This window comes from Platalea leucorodia, assembly GCF_965183815.1.
Source record: "Platalea leucorodia genome assembly, chromosome: 10".
Taxonomy (NCBI): Eukaryota; Metazoa; Chordata; class Aves; order Pelecaniformes; family Threskiornithidae; genus Platalea; species Platalea leucorodia.
The window spans coordinates 594,593-618,805 of NC_138832.1; the positions used below are offsets into that span (position 1 = coordinate 594,593).

Consider the following 24,213-nt stretch of genomic DNA (forward strand, 5'->3'; position numbering starts at 1 on the left):
TGGGTTTCTCGCTACCCTTTGGGTACTATTGGCCTTAAAAACCCGTGGGAAGAGCAGAAGGTGGAATAACCAGACGTTTGAAAGCTGAGGCCCTCCTGGCACAGCCTGCTGCCTGTCTCTCGCGCTGCCGGCCAGGTGGGATCGCTTTTCTCTCCCCTCGACGTCCACAGACCAGCTCCCCCCAGCCCCGCGCAGCCGTGCTGCTCTGTGGGTGACCGGTACGCCCGCACCCGCGTCGCCGGGTGCCCTGGGGGGCGGCTGTCTGCGCTGTGCCGCTGACTGGCACTGCTCGCTGCTTCAGCCTGCGCTCGGGCAAGCTATCTGTCGGAGGGTAGTCAGACATGACGGTGCTTGGAGTCTGAAGCAGACAACTCGACTTCAGACAGGCTCAGGAGTTAAAACATTACAGCTTTGTCTTGTTGCCAGAGAGCTGAGCAATTAAAACATTTTTGCTTGCTGGATTTAAGCATCTTTAACATAAAGCCTTTTCAGTTTGCACAGTCCTATACCTGTCTACTTTGAAAGCTCATCCATCGTTTAGCCCTGGCTTGCTCTAGGCTACTTGCTAGATTGTCTCCTGTATGGAGCGGTGACCTGCCCATGCTGTCGGTTCACCAACATCTGCAACTTCCATGCTTGCGTTCCTCTGGCTGGGTAATGGTTTCCCTTGCAGATCATCGTTCCTGGTTCCCGGGAGAGCCTCCCCCTTGCTCTTCCCAGGGAGCCAGCCTGCCTTCCCAGCCGCCGCAGGCTGCTGCAGTCGCTGCCGCGAGAAGGAGCTGGAGCTGCTGCTGAAGCCTGCACTGTGTCGCTGGGGCTGGGTGCTTTCCTTTTGTTTTCTTTAGTCTTCTGGTAAATACAGGTGGCTATTAAGAAAATGACCTTGCAAAGATATGTTATTAATAGTGGCTTAGTGTTGGTTCCTGAGAGCTTTATAGCTGTGCCCTCTTTGATTATTTCTAATGGGGGCATAAAGTGGGAACTTCAGAGCAGTCCCCGCACCGAACCCGCAGGCTCGGCTCTTGCCGTAGCCCCGCGGGTGACAGTGCTGGGGACCAGAGTTTTTACAGAAGAGGACGGAGACCCTGTGGTTACGTGAGACCCCAGGGGATTCGCTTTCTCAGAAAGCTTGGCCTTATCCCCCAACTGTTAGAATTTGGTTTATGCCCTGAAATACAAGGAGATACCTCTTTGCCAAAAGGCATTTAATGGGTTTTCACATTCGCAATCGTAAATCTTACTCCAGACATTTGCGTGTATCGCTTTGCTTTCTGGAAGAGAAAGCTACTCTTAGCACAACAACTCATGTGGCAACAGGCTTTTAGTTAAATAACTTCTCTGGATTGAGCAACTGATCTTTCTCCGTAAATCTTTACTTTTAGCCGAGACTGGAGAACTGCTCTTCCCCTCTGCCCCGATGTTCATTGCAGTCCCAGGTGATGGGCAGGAGGATTCAGTGATGGCAGAAGCATCTTTCTGCCTGGCGTGAGGTGCACAGGAGGGAGCCCGCGCCCCGGGGGCTGTTGCCAGCGAAGGGGACGGTGCTCCAGCAGCGTCGCCCTGGGGCGCAGTGAAGCGGGAGCTACGGCAGCCGGCAAGAGCCCCGGCTGCCCAGACTGGTCTCCTGGCGTTCCTGTGCTGGTCTGACGCAGCAGAGGGGTGCCGAGTACCTCTGTAACTCCACTTCTCACCTACGTGCACATCAGACAGTATCTGGATCGGCCGGGAAGGAGAAGGGTCTCCTCCAGGCATGCATCTGCGGTGCCGTCAACTGGGTAATTATATCTGAGGCTGACGGCTTGCCGACATCCCCGTTGTAAAGAGCCTGGGTGATGGGCTTTGCAAAGAGCAGGACCACTGGGTAAAATAGGAGAGTGTGTTTAAAGTTTAGACCTGGACGTACAGGTTTGCAAAGCAAGAGCCTCTGCTTTGGAGTGGTATGAGACAGCTTCTCCATTGCTTGCAGGCAAGAAAAAGAGAAAAAAAATCATTGCAGTGTTAAACTCAATAGAAGAAAAAACAGTGCATTTATCTTTAAATAAAGAACAGCTGATGGCAAATGTCTCAGCTTGTTCTTAAATTAAGAGAGTAAATTATCCCGAAATTAAAACCAAGTGTATGAGAAGTTACTTAAGACAGATGGAACCCGTATTCCAGCCACCCTGGTGCTCTGGGCCTTTACAGCCAGCGGCACCTTCTCCTCCGTACGCCCGTGCTGTGCCCAGGCTTCACAGCCGTTCCCCTCCCTCCCAGCTGGTGCACGCTCCCAGCTTGGAGAGCAATGGAGAGCAGGGACGGAGTACGCCGGTGCGGGCGGAGCAGAGGAGGTGCTGGGTCCGGCGCTGTGTCGGTCCGTGCCACGAGCGTCCCGGCCGTCGTGGTTCTCTGCAGCCGATGGGACGAGCACAGGCGGCTCGGGAGGGTTGGCTTTGCTGGGGCAGCGACGTGGTGTGGTCCCTCTCCCACGTCATGGATTCATTTCACAAACTGTATCCACAGCTGGGGTAGCAGTGATGAGGGCGCTGGGTTTCTCCGGTAATTAAGAGGAGAATCTCTACCTGCCTAGGAATTAGGACAAGATGAGCAAGCAGCTTATTCTCATGCTGAGCAGAAGCAGACTCGTGAATAGCCATTGCATGACCGTTTGTTTCCCTTTTTGTTAATGGCTAACAGCTTGAAATAAACAGTGCCAGACTCTCCATGTACAGTTAACAGAAAATTGGTTCCTGCCCCAAAGAGTTTATTTTCTGAAGCAGGAAGCAGGCCCTCGCTATTTCAGCAAAATGACTGTACCGTGACTGTGGGGTGGGTTGTTGACTGCGACTTAAAAGCTTGCATTCGTCTGAGCCCATTGGCGGGGAGGTAAAGTTGTTGTAGAGACTCTTCTAACGTGCCCGTTTTGTGCGCAGCGATCTGGGAGGGCCGCGGGCGCGGAGGGAGCTGCCTGGTCTGGGCTGGTGGGAGATCGCTCCCACGCCGTGTCCCTTCCCAGCCGTGCCGGAGGTGGCGGATGCTGCTGAAGAGCTGATGGGGAATAGCACGGCTGCCTCATCGAGCGAGGCTCGCGCCCGGTTCCCAAACCTCATTCCCCCCCCGCTCGCCTCCCCTGGGTGCCTGGGGGGACAGGGAGGGGCGGGGGACGAGCCTGCGCCCAGGGACGCTGCCCGGAGCCTGGGGAGCGCGGGGGGCCGGGGCAGGGTGGGTGTTCCCCTCTTGGCAGGGGAGTTCGGACAGAGCTGTGCCTGACCCTGGGGCGTCCTTGGGGGGCTCGGGCAGCGCCTGTGCCGCCTTCCCTGACTAAAGCCATTCGCAGGAGAGGCTTGACCTTTTTAAAGATTTTGAGCTATTGTTGTTGCAAAAATGCTGCAGTTTAGACTAGGGAGGCGAGATAGGGGAGGAGCAGGAGCCGAGGGGAGAGCAGAGGGTTGTGCGGACGCTCCCGGGGCAGCGCTGCTCGCGGCAGCCTGACGGCCTCGGCCAGAGACCGAGTTGGCCCCGTGGGCTGGGCTTGAGCCCTCCCGGCAGGCACAGCCCCAGCTGTTTTATAGTCGTGGTGGGTTTGACGGGCTCTGGAGCATCCCGGTGTCAGACGTCATGAGGCAGGAATCCTGCGGTGCCGGAGGGGAAGGAGGGCAAAATCACCTTACTCCATGCCCGTACCTGAGGAAGTAGGGCGTCCGTTCTTGTTTGATGTGCATGTAAAGAGGCTGAGTGGAGAGAGTATGGCCTTGGCACTCGTTTCCCATAGCACAAAAATAATTCCAAGTAACCCAGTTTCAGCCAAAGTTGTTCATTACTCATCCTGCTGAATGAACTGTTGAAAGGGAGGACGGTGCTTGTGTTCTCTGGGATTTGGTGTAATCGCTGCTTCTGAGGCTTGTCTAAGTGTCCTTAACACTGGTAATGAGCAAAGGGAGGGGATGAGAAGAGGTGCTGATAAGAATGGTGTTAAAAGGGTTTAGCAGGGTATCATGTGCTGCAGGTAATGCATTCCTGCCCCATTATGTCTCCAGTCTTAACAGCTGAGGCACTGGCTTTTAACGGGGACGATTCTAAGAAGTTCAAGCGTATGGTATTTTTGCAGCTCTTCAGCGCGGTCCCGTGCGCACGCAGCGTGAGGAGTTGATTATAACCGAGCCTCACGATGACTCTTCTGCGACCCTGCGGTGAGAGGCCGCAGGTGGGATTTTGCGGCGGCGGCCGGCCGCGCCAGCGAAGCCGCAGCCCTGCGCCGCTGGCAGCCGGTGCCGGGGAGGAGCGGTGGGACCTTCTGCGGGGAAGCAACAGGCAGTGCCGGTGAGGTCTGTGACACCGGGCTGCTAAAATTTTGCTGCTTTTTCTGATTCTAATATCTTCAGAAGTTGTGGACGTGTGTGTGGGAGGCTGGGAGCTGTTAAATCAGCGCACCAGGATCAGCGCATCTCTTGTCAAAACTGGTACATTAAGCAGCTAGGTTCAACCTCGTCCTTGTAATGGATCTCTGATGACTCCAAAGGGCTATTCCTATAAGAACAGGGAAAGCAAACACTTGCAGGATGACAAATAAGGGTTAAGCTGGATATAGACTGATTTCCTATGTAGGCTACTTATGCAGAGCCTGAGGTGCACAGCTCTATTATTTACTGAGACCGGTTTAGTTTGGAACGGTATGAAGAACATCAGATAAATCCTGATCCAGTAAACGTGTTTAGACTTGACAAGAAAACAAATGATGAGTTGGGAAGGAAAGTTCACTCTTGGCATGTCTAGCACATGAGGCGGTCAAAAAAAAAAGAGCTGAAATCTGGAGCTCTAAGGGCAGTTCTCTGAACAAGTGGAGAGGTGAGTCTAAGACACCAGTCAGTCGGACAAGAAGTAACTCCTGAATTTTCTGCAAGCCCCCCTAAACCCGGTGCTGCGCAGGGTCTCCCTCGCCGGGAGTCACTGGTCCCAGTTTCCTCCCGGCTGTGAGCGCAGCCCGGGGGCAGGGTGACTGGTGCCAGCCCGGCACGGGACCCACGGCGGCGGAGCCTCTGGGGCAGCCGCTGCCCGTGCAGTCAGTTCCCCAGCCCCGATGGCTGTAACCTGCAGGTGGCAAACCCAGTTCGTATTAATGGGTGGCACAAAAAATAATTCGGCCCCAAAAAGCGCTGCAAAGAGAGTCGTGGGTGCAGAGGGAAGGCCGCTGTCTGGGGACTGTATTCAGCAAACTGTAGGTAAGTGCCGTGGCAGGAGGATCAAGCTGTGTTTTGAAGGCGTTCTGGCAGAAAAACAGCTCGTCACAGCAAAAAGCCAAGCAATAGATGCATGACATTTAAAAAATGAGAACCAAACTATCTATATTTCTTTACTTTTTAATTGCTCTCTATTGACTAGTTCTGCACGGTACGGAGTGATTTTTCTCCTTGGAGATCGGGCTCTAAAAGCCTCTGCCGCGCGTGGGGAAGAGGAGCCGTGCCGCCGGGCCGCGGGGGCAGGCAGAGAAGGGTGCTGAAGTACGGCGAAACAGCAGGCACCGGGTCTGCGTTCGGGGCAGCCAGCGCTCGCACGAGGCGTGTGTAGCTGGCCGTGACCCGCTCCTGGAGCAGCAGGGCAAGAACTGTGCCCTTTTCCCAAAAGAGACCAACTTCCAACATAAATTTTCTGCTGGGGGGGGCGAACTGGGAAAACAGCACCAATATGGTCCTCCTCTCCTCTCTGCTCTCCTCCAGCGATGCCAGTCACCCTGGTGATACTGGGAAAGCGTGAGCCCATTTCTCCTTGTAAACCTGGCCTGATCGGTACCCACCACCCATCTGCTGTTTCCTCTGATGTTTGTAGGTAAACAGAAGTACCTCTGTGCCAGCCGGAACGACTGCACCATCGACAAATTCAGAAGGAAAAACTGCCCGTCCTGCCGCCTGCGGAAGTGCTACGAAGCTGGGATGACTCTCGGAGGTACTGTCTGAATCACGTCCCGGGTCCGTGCGATGGGCTGGGGCGCCGGGCTAATCCTGCAGATAACAAGTGTGCTTGGCACATTAACAGTCAGTAAATGTCTGAAAAAACGAGGCTGATGGAGCATAATGAGCTTCGGGAAGCATTTGCAGGTTTCTAATACCACAACTGTGAATTTCATTAAGCTTTTGTTTGAGTTTCAGGAAACATTCTTTTCCTTAATTTAAAACCTTGTTAATCTGAAAAAATGTAAGCAGCGAGGTTAGCTGGATTCTCACTCACACCAAAGCCTCTTTGAACAGAGCGCTCCCATTTTAAGATGATTTTTCCCAGGCAGAAAGAGGCATTTTTCTTTATAAAATGATAGCCCTAGTATTTTTCTTTGCTGAATGGGAGTTGCTCCTGTATCACTGGGAAAGGTCCTTGCTACAGTTTGTCTCTGTTCCAAAACCTGTAGCTCTACCAAAACCTGACAGAGTGCCCATACCCAAAATCTTACATTTTCTGCTCAGAATCTAGAAGCTACAGCATAGGTCACTGGGTGGCTCATCTTTGAGTTGATTTGATGTGAGAGCGAGGAAGATAATACCCTGAAAAACGGGGCTGACGGACCCGACCCGCGATCAGGAGGCCCCTGACCGCGAAGCGCAGGCGAGTCACGAGTGATGCGAGAGCCCCTGGCAGCGTCGGGCACGGCGCAGCGGGACGTGGGGAGCCCTGGCTAGTGAGGGGTGCCAGCACTGCGGGTTAAATGCTTCCACCATGGCTGGGATGGGCAGTCCCTCCCGGAGCTGCTGGAATGCTGTCGTGAAGAACTGGCTACCGAAATGGTTCCAGCTTGTTACTCATCAAAAAGCAGTGGTTTTAGTTTTATTTCTCCCCCTAACAGTTCTCACAGCTCGGGTTCCAACGAACACGCTTGCTTGGCAGGGCAGGAGCCAGCCTGCTCCCCTCCGCTTTGGCAGCGGCGGGTAGGAAATCTGAGCGCCATGGGGACACAGCCCTTGGGCGAGGGGGGATGCGGAGACGTGCAGCTCGCTTTTTTCCTCCTGGTAGCAAGCAGGAAAAACAAACGTGCCCAAAGGTACTGCAGTCCTAAAACCTCGTGACGTCAACCCCGTGCGCTGGCTCTGACCGCTCCTCACTTAACGCTCCCGCTCCGTCGCAGGCGAGCTGTCGGCAAGCGGCAGGGTGCTGCTGGCGCAGCGCTTCGGGAGCGATGTGCGTGGGCGCACCACGGTTTCGGAGCGCTAGGGAGGTGCCCGGTCCACCTGATGCGACCAAGCAGGCTGTTTGCTTGCTGAAGTTGCCAGACGGCTATCTCCATCTCAGTTCCCAGTATCTGCTTCACTGGTTCTGCCCCCAGCCCCGGTCACCCAGCCCGGCTGGGAGGGAGCGAGGGCGGAGGAGCCCGTCCCGGCGCCGTGCCTGCCCGCACGCCTTCTTGCGGGAGTTCCTGGTGACAGTCGTTTTCCTGGCCGCTGGTGGCTGTTGTAGCTGTGGCTTCCCGGGAAGCAGGGCGACTCCTGGGACCCTTCCCTCTCCCTGGGAGGGCTGGGACCGGGCCGCCGCCGCCCTGCCCATGGGGTTGCTGGGCTCCTGAGCAGGGGGACGGGGGCGAGGAGCCGAACCCAGCTCCCTGGTCCGCAGGCCAGCAGCAGGGCTTCATAATGCCATCCAAAGCAAGCATGCTCTTATTTTTAAGTGCTTTTTTCCTGGTGAAATTTCCTTAAGTAAGAAAAGACGTACATCAGTGTAACCTTCTTCTGCAGGACACACTGACAAAATTAATGCTAATACTGATAGCCCCCCTTTTTCTTCCTGAGGCTCTTTGGGTCAGCCTGACCTGTTCTGCCTGGTCTGTTTTACATTTGTTTTGAATGTCGGTTTAAACGCAGTTGTTAAAAACATGCGCTGTGAGTTTGTCCACAGTTATTTCTCCCACAGTAGAAAGGCAGAGCATTTGAAAATGCTTCCAAGCTCCAAACAGTTGTTTTTAACTGCCTGTTAATTACCAGTCACTTGTAGGGTATAATAGAGCCGCCGGTGACCTGCAGCGCTCGGTGTGTTTAATGGGAGGAGGAGGTGACACTGAATACCTTATTTAGGACTCTCTGCTTTGGCACAGAATGGCAGTATGCTGAAGCGCTTCATTATTGATTGAGATCACTCTGACCTGCGAGCTGAAATCCATTAAACAGAATCTTCTCTCCTGATCGACACTGTGAAGCTGAAGAGAAGGAAAAGAAAAAAAAAAAAGTGATAATGCTGGTTTCGTGTGCTCGGTTCTGCTGGAGCACTGTCCTGCCTCTTCCACAGCACCAGTTCCTACTGCAAGCGCGGGTGCCTGCACGGCTGCGCGGATCCCGCCAGCCCCTGTGCGCGGGAAGCGTGCCGCTGCGCACGCGGCCGCGCGGATCCCGCCAGCCCCTGTGCGCGGGAAGCGTGCCGCTGCGCACGCGGCCGCGCGGATCCCGCCAGCCCCTGTGCGCGGGAAGCGTGCCGCTGCGCACGCGGCCGCGCGGATCCCGCCAGCCCCTGTGCGCGGGAAGCGTGCCGCTGCGCACGCGGCCGCGCGGATCCCGCCAGCCCCTGTGCGCGGGAAGCGTGCCGCTGCGCACGCTTCGGCGCGGATCCCGCCAGCCCCGGGACCCCTCTGTCCTGCTCCGGTCTGCACCCTGCACGTCGCTCAGGCAGTGCCACTGCTGCTGAACTGCAGAGCTCTGGATTTAAGGCACCTCCTGTTGGTTCGCTGCCAGCGCATTGAACCTTGGCGTGCGAGGTCCCGTAGGCCGCTCCCCTCGTGAGAGCCAAGCGCCTCGGCCGGAGCTGGCAGCCCGCCTGTGCTGCGGGACATCTGCCGTGCGCCGTCAGCCTGGCGACTGCGCTCCGTGTGGGTCCTGTCTTGGGGCAAAACCTCCCAAACGTGCAAAATACAGTTCATTTCATTGATGGCAGGGCTAGAAAACTACTGTAATAACTGCTGATAGCCTGTAAAGGCCTAAGGCACGAGGCATACCTGTATTTAGTCCTAATTCAGGTCCAGTTACTGTGGTTAAAGTAGGACTCATGTCTTATAAAAACATTTGACATCAATGTAAGCATTTCCAGCAGTGGAGAATCTAACACGTTTTTGCCACACGGTTGCAGTAGTTAATTACATTCAGTGTTGTGACAGATGTACCTTATTTTTCATCTTGTCTGTCCTTGATTTCCAGCAACTGGATCTTTATTATGTCTTTGCTTGCTAGATTGAAAAAAACTACTTTTATTGAATTTCTGTCCCTGCCGTGGGTATTTGTTGGCTGCGACTTAATAACGCTTTAGCCTTCTGCATAGCCGCCTAGGTAAAATTGTTTACTTCCTTTCTGCAAGGCGCCTTGCCTAGTCTTTGCTGTTCTTACGGCTTCTGCAGTTTGCGAACACCTCCCTCGTACAGGGAACATTAATCGCAGTTTCCCGGTATCAGCAGCATCCGTGCTTAAGGGGGGTGTGCAATGCTCGCCGGGCCGGTGTTTCCTCCCTGGCATGGCACGGGATCCTGTTAGTCCCGTGTGCGCTGGACCGTGCTGCCAGCTCAGGCCGCCGTTTGTCCATCGGCCTTTGGTGCGAGTTCGGGCTGCCGAGGATGGAGTTCGACTTGCATTGCATACGGCTGGCTCTTTCAGTTGCTCGATCTTTCTGCTTACGGCGCAGCGTACCTTGCTGTAACGCACCGACCTCGCCAGCAGACCTTAACCAGCCTGTTCAGCTGTCGGTCCTCGGTGCTCGGGGCTGTTTTCCCGTCTTTGCGTTGTCATACAGACTTTAGCAGAAATGGTTAATTTTCTTTTTGGAATGAATGTCGACGTTCACAATGAACATAAGAAACGAACCCGTTTCATGTTGTTTCAACATTTATAATTACTTCTGAGATGTGTCACCTGGGTGATACCCAGTCGTACCGTCTAATTTCCTATCATTCGAGTTTTTTAATTCACGTGGGCCAGACTGACTCAGATCTCTTAAACATGTCTTCTATACCAGTACTGTTATAATTATCAAGTAAAATTATCCTGCCAGAAAAGATTGATAGCTTGACAGGATCTGGTTTTGACAAGCTGCATGTTGATGTTAATAAAAAATGGAAAGCACGGGATGTAAGTCAAGCCCTGTTTCAGCTTCTCCGTCATTCTGCCCGCAGCTGAAATTAGCGTGCGGTGCCTGGGGCCAGCAGGATTTCTCTGTCATCGCTAGTGCAGAAGCAGTTTTCTTCCAGGTCCCCAGAACTCCCCCGAGTCCCAGCACCCACGGCAAATCCGTGCTGGAGCCCAGAGCGCTCCTTCACCGGCTTCAGAAGCGCCTGGCGGGAGGGCGGGCGGGTTAAGCTGCGTAAAAGGTGTGTCGCTTCGGTAATCGCTCTGTGCTGTGCTCCCTAGGGATTCTTGCACTGGTGAATACTTTATTGTGATACCATGTAATTGTGTCCTCTCAGCTTTTTTTTTCCAAATACGCGCGAGATTTTCTCCGTTAACCGCGGGAACGGCAGACGGCTGCGGGCGCGACGCCGGGGCGGTGCCGTGCCAGCAGCGGCTTTTCCAGCCTTCCCGAGCCTTGTCCCCGCGAACAGCCGAGCCGGTGTCACACGTGCTGGGGTTCGTCCCACCTTGGTTTGGAGAAGTACAGTGTCGACTTCTGCCTAGCTTAGCTCATCCCAGAATAAAAGTATAACAGATGTCTTCAATTTCTATTTTTCTATTTCTGTTCTTGTTCCCAGTAGCTGCTGAGGAGGAGCTACCTCCAAAAAGGGCTTTTGCACAGATGACTGAATATAAGCTGCTCTTTACCTCTGAAGCTTTTCTCCATCTAGTAACGTCAGTCTTTCCGTGATCTGTGGGACAGCCGCTCCTGGAAAGCGCAGACGTGGGGCTCCTCTGATCGGGGCAGTTGTCATCCACCGTCGCTGTGCTCCGGCACGGAGGGTTTGGTTTACGGCTGCAGTCTCAGGGCCAGCGCAGTTGGTTACTTGCTCTCTTCTTACTTCACTCGGTATCTTTTAGTACTAGATAATTCAATTTTAAGAAAAAAAAATTAACATTTAAACGAAACCATGTGTGTGTTTTATAACAGTGTGGGTTTGGCTCCAGTTACACACAGGACCTGATTGGGCACTGATTATTCGTCTTTGGAAGATACAGTTTGGTTTTCATTTCTTCTTTTAAGCCGGGGAGCTTGTCTCCCCTAGCAGCACGCCTGTCTCTAAAGGTCCAGGGCCAAGCACAACCACGAGGCATGGTTTCTGCCTCAGGTGGTGTCAGACCCGGTGCCTCCTTCCCGAGTTAGGGCGAGGTTGTTTGGAAACGAGGGCTCGGCGTCCTGCGCTCCGCTCCTTCCGTGCTGCTTGTCGAGAGCAAAACCCGAGCGCGGCTTCCAGGAGAGCGGTGCCGTACCTGTCCCGGGGGATCGGCTCGCCGGGTTAGGGAGCGGAGCGCCGGGGGCCTGCCGGATCCCGCTGCTGCCTGTGCTGCCTGCGGCTCCCGGAGGGGTGGGAGGGGGGAGGCTGGCTGGCCTGCGCCCGAGCCGGCGATGGCTGGAGCATGTCACGCTGCACACCAGCCCTCTTCTCCTGTTGCTCTCTCTTGTTTTTATTACTCTTTTTTTCCTCCTTTTTTGCAGAGCAGCCGGTCCTAATTGCTCTTACAGTAGATCATCCAAAGTACATTAGTTAAAGATCAACATTTTGAATTGATTTACAAAGCTGCACTTTAACTTGACGTTTTTATGTTTCACTGCTTATTTTTCTAATTACAGCTGAAAGGAGATTTGAGATAAGTATCATGTAACGGAGGAGCCAAAGCCCCAAGGACGATTGGTTTGATGTTACGTTCTCTGCTTGAATTAAGTGATTCGCTTTTTTTCTCTAATTAGGGGTTTTGGAGTCGGTAAGAAGTGAAAGCTGTTCCTATCGGCAGTAGCCTGCTAACCCATTTTGTGCTGAACGCTGCCATGTAGGTATCAAATTAGATGAATACTGACTCCAAGAATCCTGAAGTCGCAGGTCTGAAGCCCCTGCTGTCTCTCGCTAGCAGGCTGGCATCTCTAATTAAGAGCTGGGTGCAGAGGAGAGGCACTTCGTCATGGGGACATGGGCACGGCTGTGGGCTGCCTGCAGTCCCAGCCCCACGAGCCCGCGCCGCCGCCGTTCCTCCTGGAGCTGGCCGGCAGACCAAGGCCACCCCTGCTCCAGCCTTCTCCTCGTTGGTGGGCTAGCGGGGGAGACTCCAGGGACACAGCTGTGGGACCACCTGCTAGCTTTTAAAATGTATTTTCCGTAAGATATTTGTAGAGCAGTGACCTGGCTGGGAGAGCTCGGCTGTAGGGCAGAAGGGGCTGCAGGAGCCCCGGGCAGGGAGCAGGCTTTTCACTCGGCTGCAGCCCGCTTCCACTCTGGCCTGGGGTGGAACAATCCCACTTCAGCGCCCGAGTGCAATGGCTTTTTTCCCTGGAACGTGTCCATCTACGGAGTTTGTTTGCTTGTGTTGCTTCCCTTAATTGCATGCGAGTAGTTGTTTGAATCGAGTCACCTCTTCCCTTTTTTCCCCAGTTCTTCCTCTCCATTTCTAAGTGGGAGTTAATGTGAGACTGGTCACAGCTGAGGATGGAAATGATGCTTGTTCTCTTCTGTATTAGATTAATGAGCAAATGGAGTTCCTTGTGCAGCGCGCGCTCCCTTTTGTCCTTAGGCGAGGTCTGCGATGCCGAGGCTCTCTTTGGGCGGCGGGCGCTGAAGGAGTAGCTGCTGCTGGCCATCAGTTTCCCTTTCCTCGTAAATACAAGTGGTGGAGCTGGAGGCCAGGAAACTTCAGACTTTTTGTTATTTTTAAGCATCACGCTAAAATGTGTCATTTCCACAGCCCGCAAGCTGAAGAAGCTGGGTAACCTGAAGACACCAGACGAGGCGGAGGCAGCCAGCTCATCCAGCCCCACAGAGGAGCAAGCTCCCAAGATGGTGATGACGCACATTGATGGGTATGAGTGCCAGCCCATCTTCCTCAACGTCCTGGAGGCCATTGAGCCTGGCGTGGTGTGTGCCGGCCACGACAACAGCCAGCCGGACTCCTTCTCCAACCTGCTGACCAGCCTGAACGAGCTCGGGGAGAGGCAGCTGGTCTACGTGGTCAAATGGGCAAAGGCCTTGCCAGGTGAGGAGGAAAGCTACCAAACCCCGTCCCTTCCCTGGCACGTCCCCAACGCCCCCGCTTGCGTCGCCTGGGGTGGGTTTCGAAGGAGGTGGTCTGCAGCCCGTGTCCCGCCATCACACAGCGCCTTCGGGGAGCGTCTTCACAAGGTGCCTGGCTGTGTAGTAGCCCCGTAAAGCAGGCTGCGGCAGCGGGCTTGTCTCCTTTGGGTGGCTGGTTGATGGGAGAGGTGACGAGGGGGTGACAAAGTATGTGGAAACGTGCGCTTTTGGGTCTGTCCCCGCCGATAACCCCGGGCACGCAGTATTGTGTGGGAAGGGCCGTTGCTGGCCAGGGGCTCAGGGTTTGCTCTCGTCCCGCTCTCCCTGTGGGGGTTTCGCTCCGCTTCCAGGGCTGCGTCCACCAGACCTGCAGAAGTCGTCTCTAAACAAGTATTAGCCCTATCCCATAGCCTGCATGAAGTGGTGAGAAGGGTAAATTTCCCAGGTGAATCAGAAATGTGCCACTTCATGATGTGAAAGTGAGATGGGGGAAACTGGGCTGAAAGTAGCTGAGGCTTGAGAGATGGGAGACATCCTTCCTTGCTATTTTTGTATTTCACAAGCCAATTAATTGTAAAATAGCAAGAGAGAGATACAAAATCTCAAGGGGCTTCTTCCTGGCAGTTGGGTTGCTCTTCTCTGACAGGCTGCTGGAGCATATTTGTGGTGCATTCAGAGTCGTGATACGGGAGTACATTAGGGTTGGGAAGTTTCCAAATGGTAGTAGTTACCAGGTGCTGTACATGAAAACGTCCCGGTGATGTATGGCCTTCGTTGAATACACTCCTCGGTTCCGAGCACAGAGGCCACCAGCCTGTAACACGCTGCCCGTCGTAATCCTGCCGGCTGAATGAGTGAAATTACAGAAGACTGAGATCACCCTGGGTGCGGCAGGATCCCGTTCACCTTCCAGCGTACCTGGGACTGGGGCGTGGGGACGATACCGGGCTGCCGCCCTCACCCCGGCCCCGTTCCTTGGGAAATGCCACAGAAAACGGGGATCCTGCTCTTGATGTGCGGGTGATACGACCACAGGAGGAAACTGAGGCACGATAAGTTTGCCACTATATGCCAAAACGTGGTGATGAACTGCCGTCAGACGTTTTGATGTTCCCAGAAATTCAGCAGTCCCCCTGGAAGTAGCTTGCCCGTGGTCCAGGAGGGGCGTTAGTCTGAACGTGCTTGAGTGCAGAATAGCCCATGCTGCTGCTTATATTCTTGAGCCAGAAAAGGTTCACCTAGCTTGTGAAACTAGGGACAAATCATGCTTTCTCTTCCAGCTTATCTACATCAGACATCAATGCGTCTTCAGAAAAGTACACGGAGACACCACTAAACCGGACCGGCAATCCGGGGGCTGAGGTTGTAAAACTGCGGTAGCGCTAATGGAAAGGGAGAGTGCTTTGAAAAACATTTCTCATCGTAACCACCCCCTTATCAAAGGCTTTTACTCTCCTGTACTGCACCTGATCTCCGACCCCGTGGTGCGTGGCCGCGCGGCGGTGCCAGCTGCTGCACCGTTGCCTCCCGGGGCCGGCGCCCGCTCTGCCGCTGACGGCCCCTGGGCAGAATTAGCTCTCATCTTCTTGTGTCTGAGCAGTCAGCTCTCTCTGGGCACTTACAGCATAACTGGAGGGGATTGCCTGTGGAGGCCAGCTGTCCTGCGTGGGCGCGCTGTGGTGGGATGCTGCCTGGCTGCCCTCCCCATCCCGCCGGCCGCGGAGCTGGCGTTGCCGGGCCATTAGCATCGCTGTGCCCGCAGCGAGAGGCAGTTTGTTATCCCCAGCTTTCTCTCAGCAGTTCCCTGACATGTGCCAGTGCCGGGGTTCAGCAGTAATAACCACAATTTTGCCACTTAGTCGTTCTCCTGATATTTTCGAGGGAAGGAATAAACAGCCGCGGCACTGTTGCGGTTGCGGTGCTCCAGGCGGAGGTTACGCAGCCCCTTCGCTCAAGCAGCAGCCCAGCTGCCGCTGCAGGATGGGTCTCATCCGCTGCTGGCTTCTGCCTGCCCTGGCGCTGGTGCTGCCCCGGGAGCCAGGCGAGGACCGGGCACAGCCAGCAGCGCCGGGTCGGCTCCGGGAGCGAGTGGCCGTGCCCAGGCGCTGCCCTTCCCTGCGCGCCCTGCGGCCGCCTCGCTTTTTGGGTAAACTTGCAGAATCCTACCCCATAGCCAGAGGTAGTTTGCTATCTATTATTTATTTAAACGATATTTTGGTTACTAGACCAGAAGTGTTTTCAGTTCCTGGGTCTTCAGGTTGGCTAGGCAGCCTGACGCTTGGCGGGCTCAGGAGAGGGGCGATGCGGGCAAATGCATGCAGGGGGAGAAGTAATGGAAACAAACCCCAGGCAATTTAGAAGAGCGGTATGCAGTTGTGTTTGTCAAAACAGAAAGATCTTCGCACAGTCTGTTGGGAGACTGGAAGCTGTTTAATGAAGGCTGTTGCTGGCGAGGTGCAAAGGGAGCGGACTGGAGGGCTTGAGCGGCCGCCGCAGTGCCACGGCACAGCAGTGCCACGGCACAGCCTGCCTCGCCGTCAGGAGGAGCGGTGCCCCAGGCCGACCGCCCAAGCAGCCGTCTCAGCGGGTGTTGCTGGTGCCGAGCCGGCAGACCTCGCCGTCCCCTGCCCCGCCAGGCGGCCCGGCAGCAGGGGTCAGCTGGCGGACGCAGTGCTGCGCGGTCCTCGGCAGGTCCCCGGGAAGGGTGGAAAGGTCTTCCCCTAGCCCCATTAACGAAGCGCGTCTGGCACAAGCATCGGCTTAACTAAGCGTAAGCAGCCCTGCGTATCTGTTAAGATAGATATCGGTGTAAAGGGGCAAAGGTTTTCCTTTCCAGTGGCTGCTGCTGGTCGGAGGAGGGGGAACTTGCACCTGTAATAGAGGTAGCCTCAGCCGGGTAATACTGGCAATAGATTAATATCGGTTAATAGGTGATTATTGACCTTGCATCCTGCATTGAACATCACCTGTATAGCAAGAGGGATTAATGTGCAGCAGGCGTTCCTGCACTTCTTCCAGCGAGGCTTCAGCGATACCCTAGAAACACGACTGCATCAGGTAGGAGCATTTCTGACTCCTGCTTGCCTGCAGTAGCAATATCAGCCTCTGTCTGGTGGAGAAAATGTAACGTATGGCCCTTTGGACCCTGTGCAATTGAAATTTTGTATAGGAGAGGGTAGAATCAAACTGTGGTTTCCCTGGAAAGGAAAGATTAAATAACCATAGCTTGCCAAGAAAGCTGCTGAAACACAGAATTAAAAAATCTGATTAAATCCATAAAATCTGTCCGCTTCAAGGTAAGTGGAAGGAGTATGTATTTTCCCTTTTCCATATACATAAATTCAGTAAAGGTGTTACGGTTAATTTAGGTCAGCGCTCAAACACATTAGTTTAAAGATCATTTTAAGTGGCAGCAAATGAAAAGTCTTCAGTTCATTCCCGAAGCCGCTAGGGAATCAGTCTATAACAAATACCGGGACTGGGCGTGTCGGGGTTGGGGCTGCTTGACGGCGGAGGGGCGCGGGCAGGCTGCAGCCCTCGGGCAGGCGAGCACCCCGGGCGTTCGTAGCCGCTCGGGGCAGGTGCGAGGCGGTGAAGTGCCCCCCCGCCATCACGGGAGGTGGGCCTGTTTGTTAGGGCTACTGCAAAATCTCCCGGTCCTTGCCGTCAGTTTGGGCTTTGTGGGTGTTCCAGGCCGGTGCTTGCTTTTCTGTTTCAAATACGCTGCCTCACAATACATCTAACTCACCCTTTAGCTGTAAGGATGCAATTAATTGTGCATCTTTTTCCATTCTCTGGACAATAAAATCTGCAGATACAAAATGAGTGTTTACATTAGAAATGTTACTTACGGTGGCACGCGAGGTGTTCAGCTGCTGATCTCTAAGGAAGATATCGTTCTGACCCAGCAGTGCGTCAAGAGAGAATATAAAGAATTTATTTCCAAACTATGCTGCTTTATGATTCTTCACAAGAAAAAGGTTATGCGTTGATCTTTATCAAGTCATCAGTAAATTTAATTTTACTTTTGCTATGATTTCTTTCTGTAGAAGATATCTTCATTTGGGTATCTTCAAAAGATGCCAGTGCTAAAAATTCAACAACATACTGTGGCATTAGATTTATATTTTCTTTTAGAGTGATTTTGGCCGTACATCATCTAAGATGCCTGGAGGGTGGAGGTTTCTGGGAAATGGTAGGTATCTGGTTTCTGAAAATCAGTTTTCCTTCAAGGCATTTCAGCTCAGAAGCTCTTGTAGAAAAGTCGGCCGCTGTGTTTCTAGAGCTTGTTTTTGCAGACAAGCAGAAAGCAAACTTTAAGTCTTGTAACAACAAAACTGTTGTGTTCATATACCTTTCCTTAAACACTGATAAAGCTTGCGCAAATATTTGTTTTTTAGTGAAAGTAATTACAAGGTAACGGACAAGCGCACCAACACCCTTCTCACAGCAAAGGTTAGGAGCAACCAACGCTTGCCCAGGTGGGCTGGAGGGCTGACGCTTGGCGGTTACGGGACAGCCGGTCCCCGATGAGAACGGCCGCCGGTGGAGGCGGCGCTGGCGCTGGTCCGCGCCGGCGCCGGCGGGGCGAGCGCAGCGAGGAGGCTCTGCCCGGGGGTTGCTGTTTCCAGCGGCTTCGTCCTGTTGACGCTGAACCCAGCAAAAGGGGGACGGGTTTGTGTGAATTAGGGTTAAATTTCACAGAGCTCGCCGTTCACGGGTATGTTTTCCATCTCCAACCCACAGTACAGGTTTCCTCTTCGGTGGTGGGATGTATGGGCCTGGCTCCCAGCATACAGGCACAAGGGAAACCAAAGGTCAGAGACCTCCGCTTTGCCGCCTTCCTCCCCCACCTCATCCTCTCCAGCATGCCTTGGCTTGCAGTTCATTTCTGGCCCTACTTCTCATAGGGAAGTTCTTGCATCTCTTTTGAAGACGGTGCATCTGCCGTCATAAATACGTTCGTGTTAGCAGGATTTTCTCATCTGCGCGGTTAAGAGCGTCTCTCCTGGGGAGCGCCTTCGCCCGAGCACGCCGGGGTGCGCGTCCTCGCCGTCCTGTCGGGAGGGCTGCGCTGAGCCGCCTTCCGAGCGTCCTTCAAACTGCGGCAGCAGGTCTGGCCGTCCGTCTTTGGCTTGACCTGCTCTTTCATGCTCGCTCTGTTTAGAGCGTTGTCTGCTAATTCCCTCAGAGGACAAGATAAGTTTTTCCTTCAAAGAGGAATTTAAAAAGGGGAAAACCCCAACCGTAGGGATTTGGGGGAGGATGAGTGTGTAGCAGACCGATGAAATGCTCATCCTCATCGCTCGGTGCCAGCGTGGGAGCGTTCCCTGCACCATCTCGCTGCCCGCCCACCGCACAGTCCCAACTGCAGGGGCTTCGGCACGGCTCCTCTTCAAGTAACTCAAGTTTTTCCGATCTTTTCAGAAAGCCTAGGCAAGGAAAAAGAGCAGTGGCAAGTATGGAGCAGGTTTTACGAGGCAGTGAATTCACCTCTGACCAAATTTGCTGGATGAATAGAAAGGTTTTCTTTATAGCATGCAGTACGGTAATTAAATACGAAAATCTAACTTAGACATGTCCTAGAGAGGAGTATGACTGATTTCATGAAGTCCGTGAGTTGCCCAGGTGCCTTGTCTGTACTCGTGTGCTGTTAACGAGTTTCACTCCGGCTGCCAGAAGGCTGCTGTGCAGCTGAGAGCCCTCCGGATGGAAATCACCTCTTCAGCTTCGGTAGGACACCACTTGCATGCAAGCTTCACTTTTGTAATCCGGTGCCATGAAAGCTGAGAGGAGAATGTACGAATGTAAAGCCAGTTTAGTCAGCAATAAAACATGACTTGGGCTCGTTTGCAGTTGCCAGCTTCCCAAGCAAGAGACAGATGCTTGCCTCAATGGGTTATAAATATGTCCTGAGGGTGTTAGAATTGCTTTAATATTTGATTGAAATAACATAAGATTTTCCTGAAACCGGATTACATTGGACTACTTACAAGTATCTGGAAAAAAGTGCAGTGTTGGAGGTGACGTTTGTGCATGTGTTGTAAACATGCCTGGGATTTACTGTGAACCACCATCTGGTAACACTAATTTGAATTTAGTTGATATTTTTGTTCAGCTTGCAATTCAGCAGAGGCTTTCATATTCATTTTTGTAGTCATTAGATAAATGCGTTGTGTGTTTGACAGAGAAACCGATGCGGACTGTTAACTGTGGGATGAGGCCTCGGGGTTCCTTGCTGGCTCTGAGCATTATACATTAAAATCCATTTACTTCAATTTGGGGAAGTCCTAACGGGTTGAAAATAATGGAAGTTTTTCAGCTTCTCTCCTCGAGTGCCAGAATTGCACCAAAGGAGGCAATTGGTTAACGAGGGCTTGTTTCTGCCTCAGTGCCTGGAGAATGCGATACGGTTCATTGTGTTACTGCTGGGGCTCCCGCTCCCCTTCAGCTGAGTTACCTCTGGTAGCAGAGCAAAGCAAACAAACCCGCATCGGCTGTTCATTTCCCGTACTTCTGACACGCTCTCTCACATGGTAATTGTGAATGTTTTGGAGCGAGGACTTTGGGGGTTATGCGGCGGGCGCAGAGCAGTAAGGCTCGGGCGGTCTGGGTGTCTAATTCGTGCCAGAAGTGAGGGCTGTGGCAGGGCGAGCCTGGTGCCGGGGGAGCTGGACCTGCTCAGCACCTGCACTTGGACGTGTGATCCTGCAGGGCCTTGGGAAGCCACTAAATCCCATCCTGCTGCATCTTGTTTGTCCAGGCTGTTGCAGAATGAGGCTCGTTCACCTCACTGGGTCTTGCACAGCCTTCAAATACAGTTTGTGAAGATCTTTGAGAGTCTTAGGGGGAAGATGTCATTCATTACCAATTGTCACTGCCTTCGTCTAAAACGCTTTGCTGCGTGTGTTTTTCTTTATCCCCTTTCTCTCCTTCCAGTTGCAGTTTCGTGCTTTGGCTGTTTCTGATTGCCCGTCAGGGTGTGAGCGCCTGGCTGCTGACACTGCGGTCGTGTCACCCGGCTGCGTCTGCGTGTCGTGGGACGAGCTGAGGTCTGGCTGTGGACCACCTTGTCCTAACGGGAGCACTGCGAGGGGGCTGGAGTCTGCACGAAAGCAGTCCTGGTAACTGCAGGGAGGCAAGATTAACGTGTAACATCCCTCTCTCATTTTTTACTAGGATTTCGCAACCTGCATGTGGATGACCAGATGTCAATAATCCAGTACTCTTGGATGGGCCTTATGGTGTTTGCTATGGGCTGGAGATCTTTCACTAACGTCAATTCCAGGATGCTTTACTTCGCTCCAGATTTGGTCTTCAATGAGTAAGTGCAAAATAGCAGCAATCTGATGTTGTTCTTTGTCTGTCTGGGTCAGGCTAGGTAAGAAATGAGAACAAGACAAGGAACGTGCTTTCCCATCTGCGTATGAAACGTGCGGCTTGAGTAACGGTGCTTTCAGAGCTGACCAACCGAGCGCAGGAGGGCCCTGCTTTTTCCCTCTGATTGCTCTGCCGTGATCTCCGGGAGCAAAAAGGAGAGTTGCAAAGCCTCTCCTGGTCCTCCTCCTCTTTCCCTCAGCCTTGCCTTGCGTTCGACTTCCATCAGGGCAGCAGCAAGTGCTGGTGCTGGGTGTGAAGGGCCGGTCCATACAGACCCGCCTTTTCCCTAAGGGACTGGAGTTCCTGTTTTCAGCTTGCTTGGTCAGCTGGGGCAGAAACAGAAACAAACGTATAGCGTAACTTCTGAGGGGTTCTCTCTGATGTACTGTCAGCTTAAAGCTGGGGAGGGTTTGTTGATACTACGGTAGAAGAGCTTAAAAACAATACCTCAGCACAGCAGCAAGCAGAACCACACCTCTCCGAGGGCTCCGCGCTCAGCTTCGCGTCCCTCGCGGAGAGCCACCTTTGGTGAATCATTGCAGTCGTTTTGCAGGAAGGCAGAGGGTCAGACGAACCCCGTAGATCCCGGGTAGTCATCCATTTCCAGACAAAGAGGATTACACACGGGCGTTTTGGAAAACATTCCTCTCCTGCGTGCAGGCTGGTTGCTGCCAGCGTCCCCCGAGACAGAGCTCGGGCTGTTGGCAGCAGGGCTGGGGCTGCGGGGTCGGGCGGCGTGTCCTGCCCCCAGGCCACACAGGCAGCGCTTCGGCCTCCCTGCCAGGCGTTGCGCGTCCGGCCCTGCGACGCGTTGGCGCGTCCGGCCCTGCCAGGCGTTGCGCGTCCGGCCCTGTGACGCGTTGCGCGTCCGGCCCTGCGACGCGTTGCGCGTCTTGCCCTCCAGGTACCGGATGCACAAATCCAGGATGTACAGCCAGTGTGTCAGGATGCGGCACCTCTCCCAGGAGTTCGGGTGGCTTCAGATCACACCCCAGGAGTTTCTCTGTATGAAGGCTCTACTCTTCTTCAGTATTAGTAAGTGCTCACACCCTCTCCTCGGCAGGTCTCCCGTTGCTATACTGTATCGCCCTGGAGGTAGCTGGTGCTTTTCCTGTGCACGTGCATGTACTCATGTGTCCCAAGCGACGGCTGCGGGTGTTCTCCTCTCTGCTTCAGTCTGAGCTGCTCAGAGCCAACGGGCTGCCAAGCATCAGGCCGCCAGCCCCCAGCCCCTGCAGCTAGCCCATCCCGCCTCCGCGCCGGGCAGCGCTCCTCCCCTGCGGCTCCCGCAGGAGGCTGCTCCTCAGCCTGACCGCCGTCATCACGGCGGCCTCCGAGCATCAGCTGCCGAGCGGGAAAACAGCGCTGCGGCTTGTTACCTTGCCTCTCTTCTGTAAGAAGTGCTGAACAGGGGTCCCTGGGTTAGCAGTAGTCCAACAAGCTGATCAGAGCGAGGGCCGTAGCAGAAGCAGGGCTGGCGGGCAGATCTTTCCCGTTAGGTCTGCACTGACCACTTCTTCAGCCTTCCTCCTGCTCTTCCGTCCTCTCCACTCTGGGCAACTCGTACTGTTTCCTTCCCATGTTCCATCCAGTTCCAGTGGATGGCCTGAAGAACCAGAAGCTCTTTGACGAACTTCGAATGAATTACATTAAGGAACTTGACCGTATCATCGCTTGCAAGAGGAAGAACCCTACCTCCTGCTCTCGGCGATTTTACCAGCTCACCAAGGTCCTGGACTCCGTCCATCCTGTAAGAGAGCACAGTGAAATGTCTATCTATACGCATAAGAAATGATATAAGAAAGGAACTTTTTACAGTGAGAATGATCGTTCACTGGAACAACCTCGCCAGGGTGGTGGCAGTCCCCGTCCCGGGAGGCTTTCGCGATGCGGTTGGGCAGGGGCTGGGCAGGCTCATCCAGGCTCCCTTTCCCAGGGAAGGCTGGACCGGGTGATCTTCCGAGGTCCCTCCCGGCCTGGGCTGTTCGATGAGTCTGTGATTCTTTGTGGTTTGTGTTTTAACCCGTGGCACACCTTTGCAGGGACAGTATTGCAGTGTGCTCCCAGATTGAGCGGCAGAGAAAGACAGCCACTGACTACCGAGGGAGTGCAAGTTCCCCGTGTCTGCCGCTCCCTGCAATAACCCCCCTTGTGCTTGGGTTTATGGGCTTCCCTTTTTAGCAATGAAAAGCTCTTTGTGGATGATACTTTTCCATCATCAGCCTAGCAGAACAGCTCAAAATCTCAGCGCCCCCAACGAATCTTTTCTGATCACAGCAGTGAAAACAAATTCTCTATACTTAAAGTTGTACTGGTGAAATGTGAGCCAGAGCTTTCCTCTCTCCCGGGGCTCAGCTCCGTGCCCATGCAGTTATATGTCTACAAGCCAAAAGTAATTTTTAAGAAGCGAAGTCATCAGCATCTGCACACAGTAAGACAAGTTGCTGTAGGGGTAAGAAGGTGCCATTTTTATACATCCCCGTTTTTGTGGGACTCAGTTGTGTCTGAGTGTGAAGGGCCATGGCAAAATGCGCTACCTGTGTATTAATCATACTAAGACATGCTGCCCGGCTGGGTCGTTGCCCCGCTCCTCCCCAGGATGCCTACCTGCCGTCTGGCGACGGCCAGCAGGGCAGCGATGGCCAGAGAGCAAAGCAGGTCCCGCTGCCGCGAGGTCCGGCCCCGACCCGCTGCGCCGGCTAACGTCTGCGCGGTGTCTCCCCAGAAATCGCTGACCGGGGGCTTCTCGTCTAACAAACTTTCTTCCTTTCCCAGATTGCCAAGGATCTGCATCAGTTTACATTTGACCTTTTAATTAAGGCACATATGGTGAGCGTGGACTACCCTGAAATGATGGCCGAGATCATCTCTGTGCAGGTTCCCAAGATCCTGTCTGGAAAAGTCAAGCCTATCTACTTCCACACACAGTGATCTTCCGGAGGGACCTCCCAGTTCTGCCACCCCCATTTCAGCCATCTCCTGCCTGTTATTTCTGCACTACTGTACTGCAGTGCCTTGGGGAATCCCCTCTGCAGAGGCGGTACGCCAAGAAGAGGGACAGTAACAAACGACTACCTGCTGGGATTCCTGAGATTTCTACTTTTCCTGAGGTACCTCTGAACTGAACTACCTGCCCCGGCTTCTGCCTAGGTTTGGCTGGCTCGCTGTGCTGGGACGGGGGACTGTGGCACGGTGGCAGCGGCACCGCGTCTACACCCTCTCCTTTGTGTGTTCTCCACAGTGACTTTTAGTGGCCCAGGGCCACGGGAGATCGGGAGAAATGCCAGCAGTTGCTGGGTTTGGTTTTTTTTTTAAAAAAACGGAACAAGACCGAACAGAACCTACAAGTTTGGGCGTGGGTTACTTTACTGGCCTCCTTCGGGACTGTTTTATTTGCATTATGGTGCTGGGAAGCAGAGGAGTTAAAATACTGCAGCAGAGAAACAGAGAAGAGTCGGGAGGACGAGATGAATTTGCAGCCTGATGAATTCAGAGGACCTGCTGCCGCCGGGCCAGAACGCTGCCGCGCAGCCGCGGTGGGGTCTGTGCCGGACAGCACGCCGCCGCCGTCTGTGGCCCCGCAGCCCTGCCCGCGCTGCGGCGCGGACGGGCGTTAATATTAGCTGACGGAGCGTTATGGGGGGTTGTCAGCAAAAGGCCTGGAGAGGAAGATGGCCTTTGGAAATCCCCAAAGATGG

General features: G+C 53.9%; 1 protein-coding gene across 1 annotated transcript in view; it reads left to right on the top strand.

Moving 5' to 3' along the window:
• Window positions 1-23,446, top strand: part of AR (androgen receptor) — a gene marked incomplete at both ends in the record, with an annotated part of 55,957 nt that extends 32,511 nt beyond the window's left edge. Inside the window, 6 exons of the mRNA XM_082322828.1 lie at window positions 5,800-5,916; window positions 12,810-13,097; window positions 20,315-20,459; window positions 21,420-21,550; window positions 22,108-22,265; window positions 23,291-23,446. Coding sequence (XP_082178954.1) covers window positions 5,800-5,916; window positions 12,810-13,097; window positions 20,315-20,459; window positions 21,420-21,550; window positions 22,108-22,265; window positions 23,291-23,446 — 995 coding nt within the window. The remainder of the gene's footprint in view (window positions 1-5,799; window positions 5,917-12,809; window positions 13,098-20,314; window positions 20,460-21,419; window positions 21,551-22,107; window positions 22,266-23,290) is intronic.
• Between the last annotated feature and the right edge of the window lie 767 nt (window positions 23,447-24,213).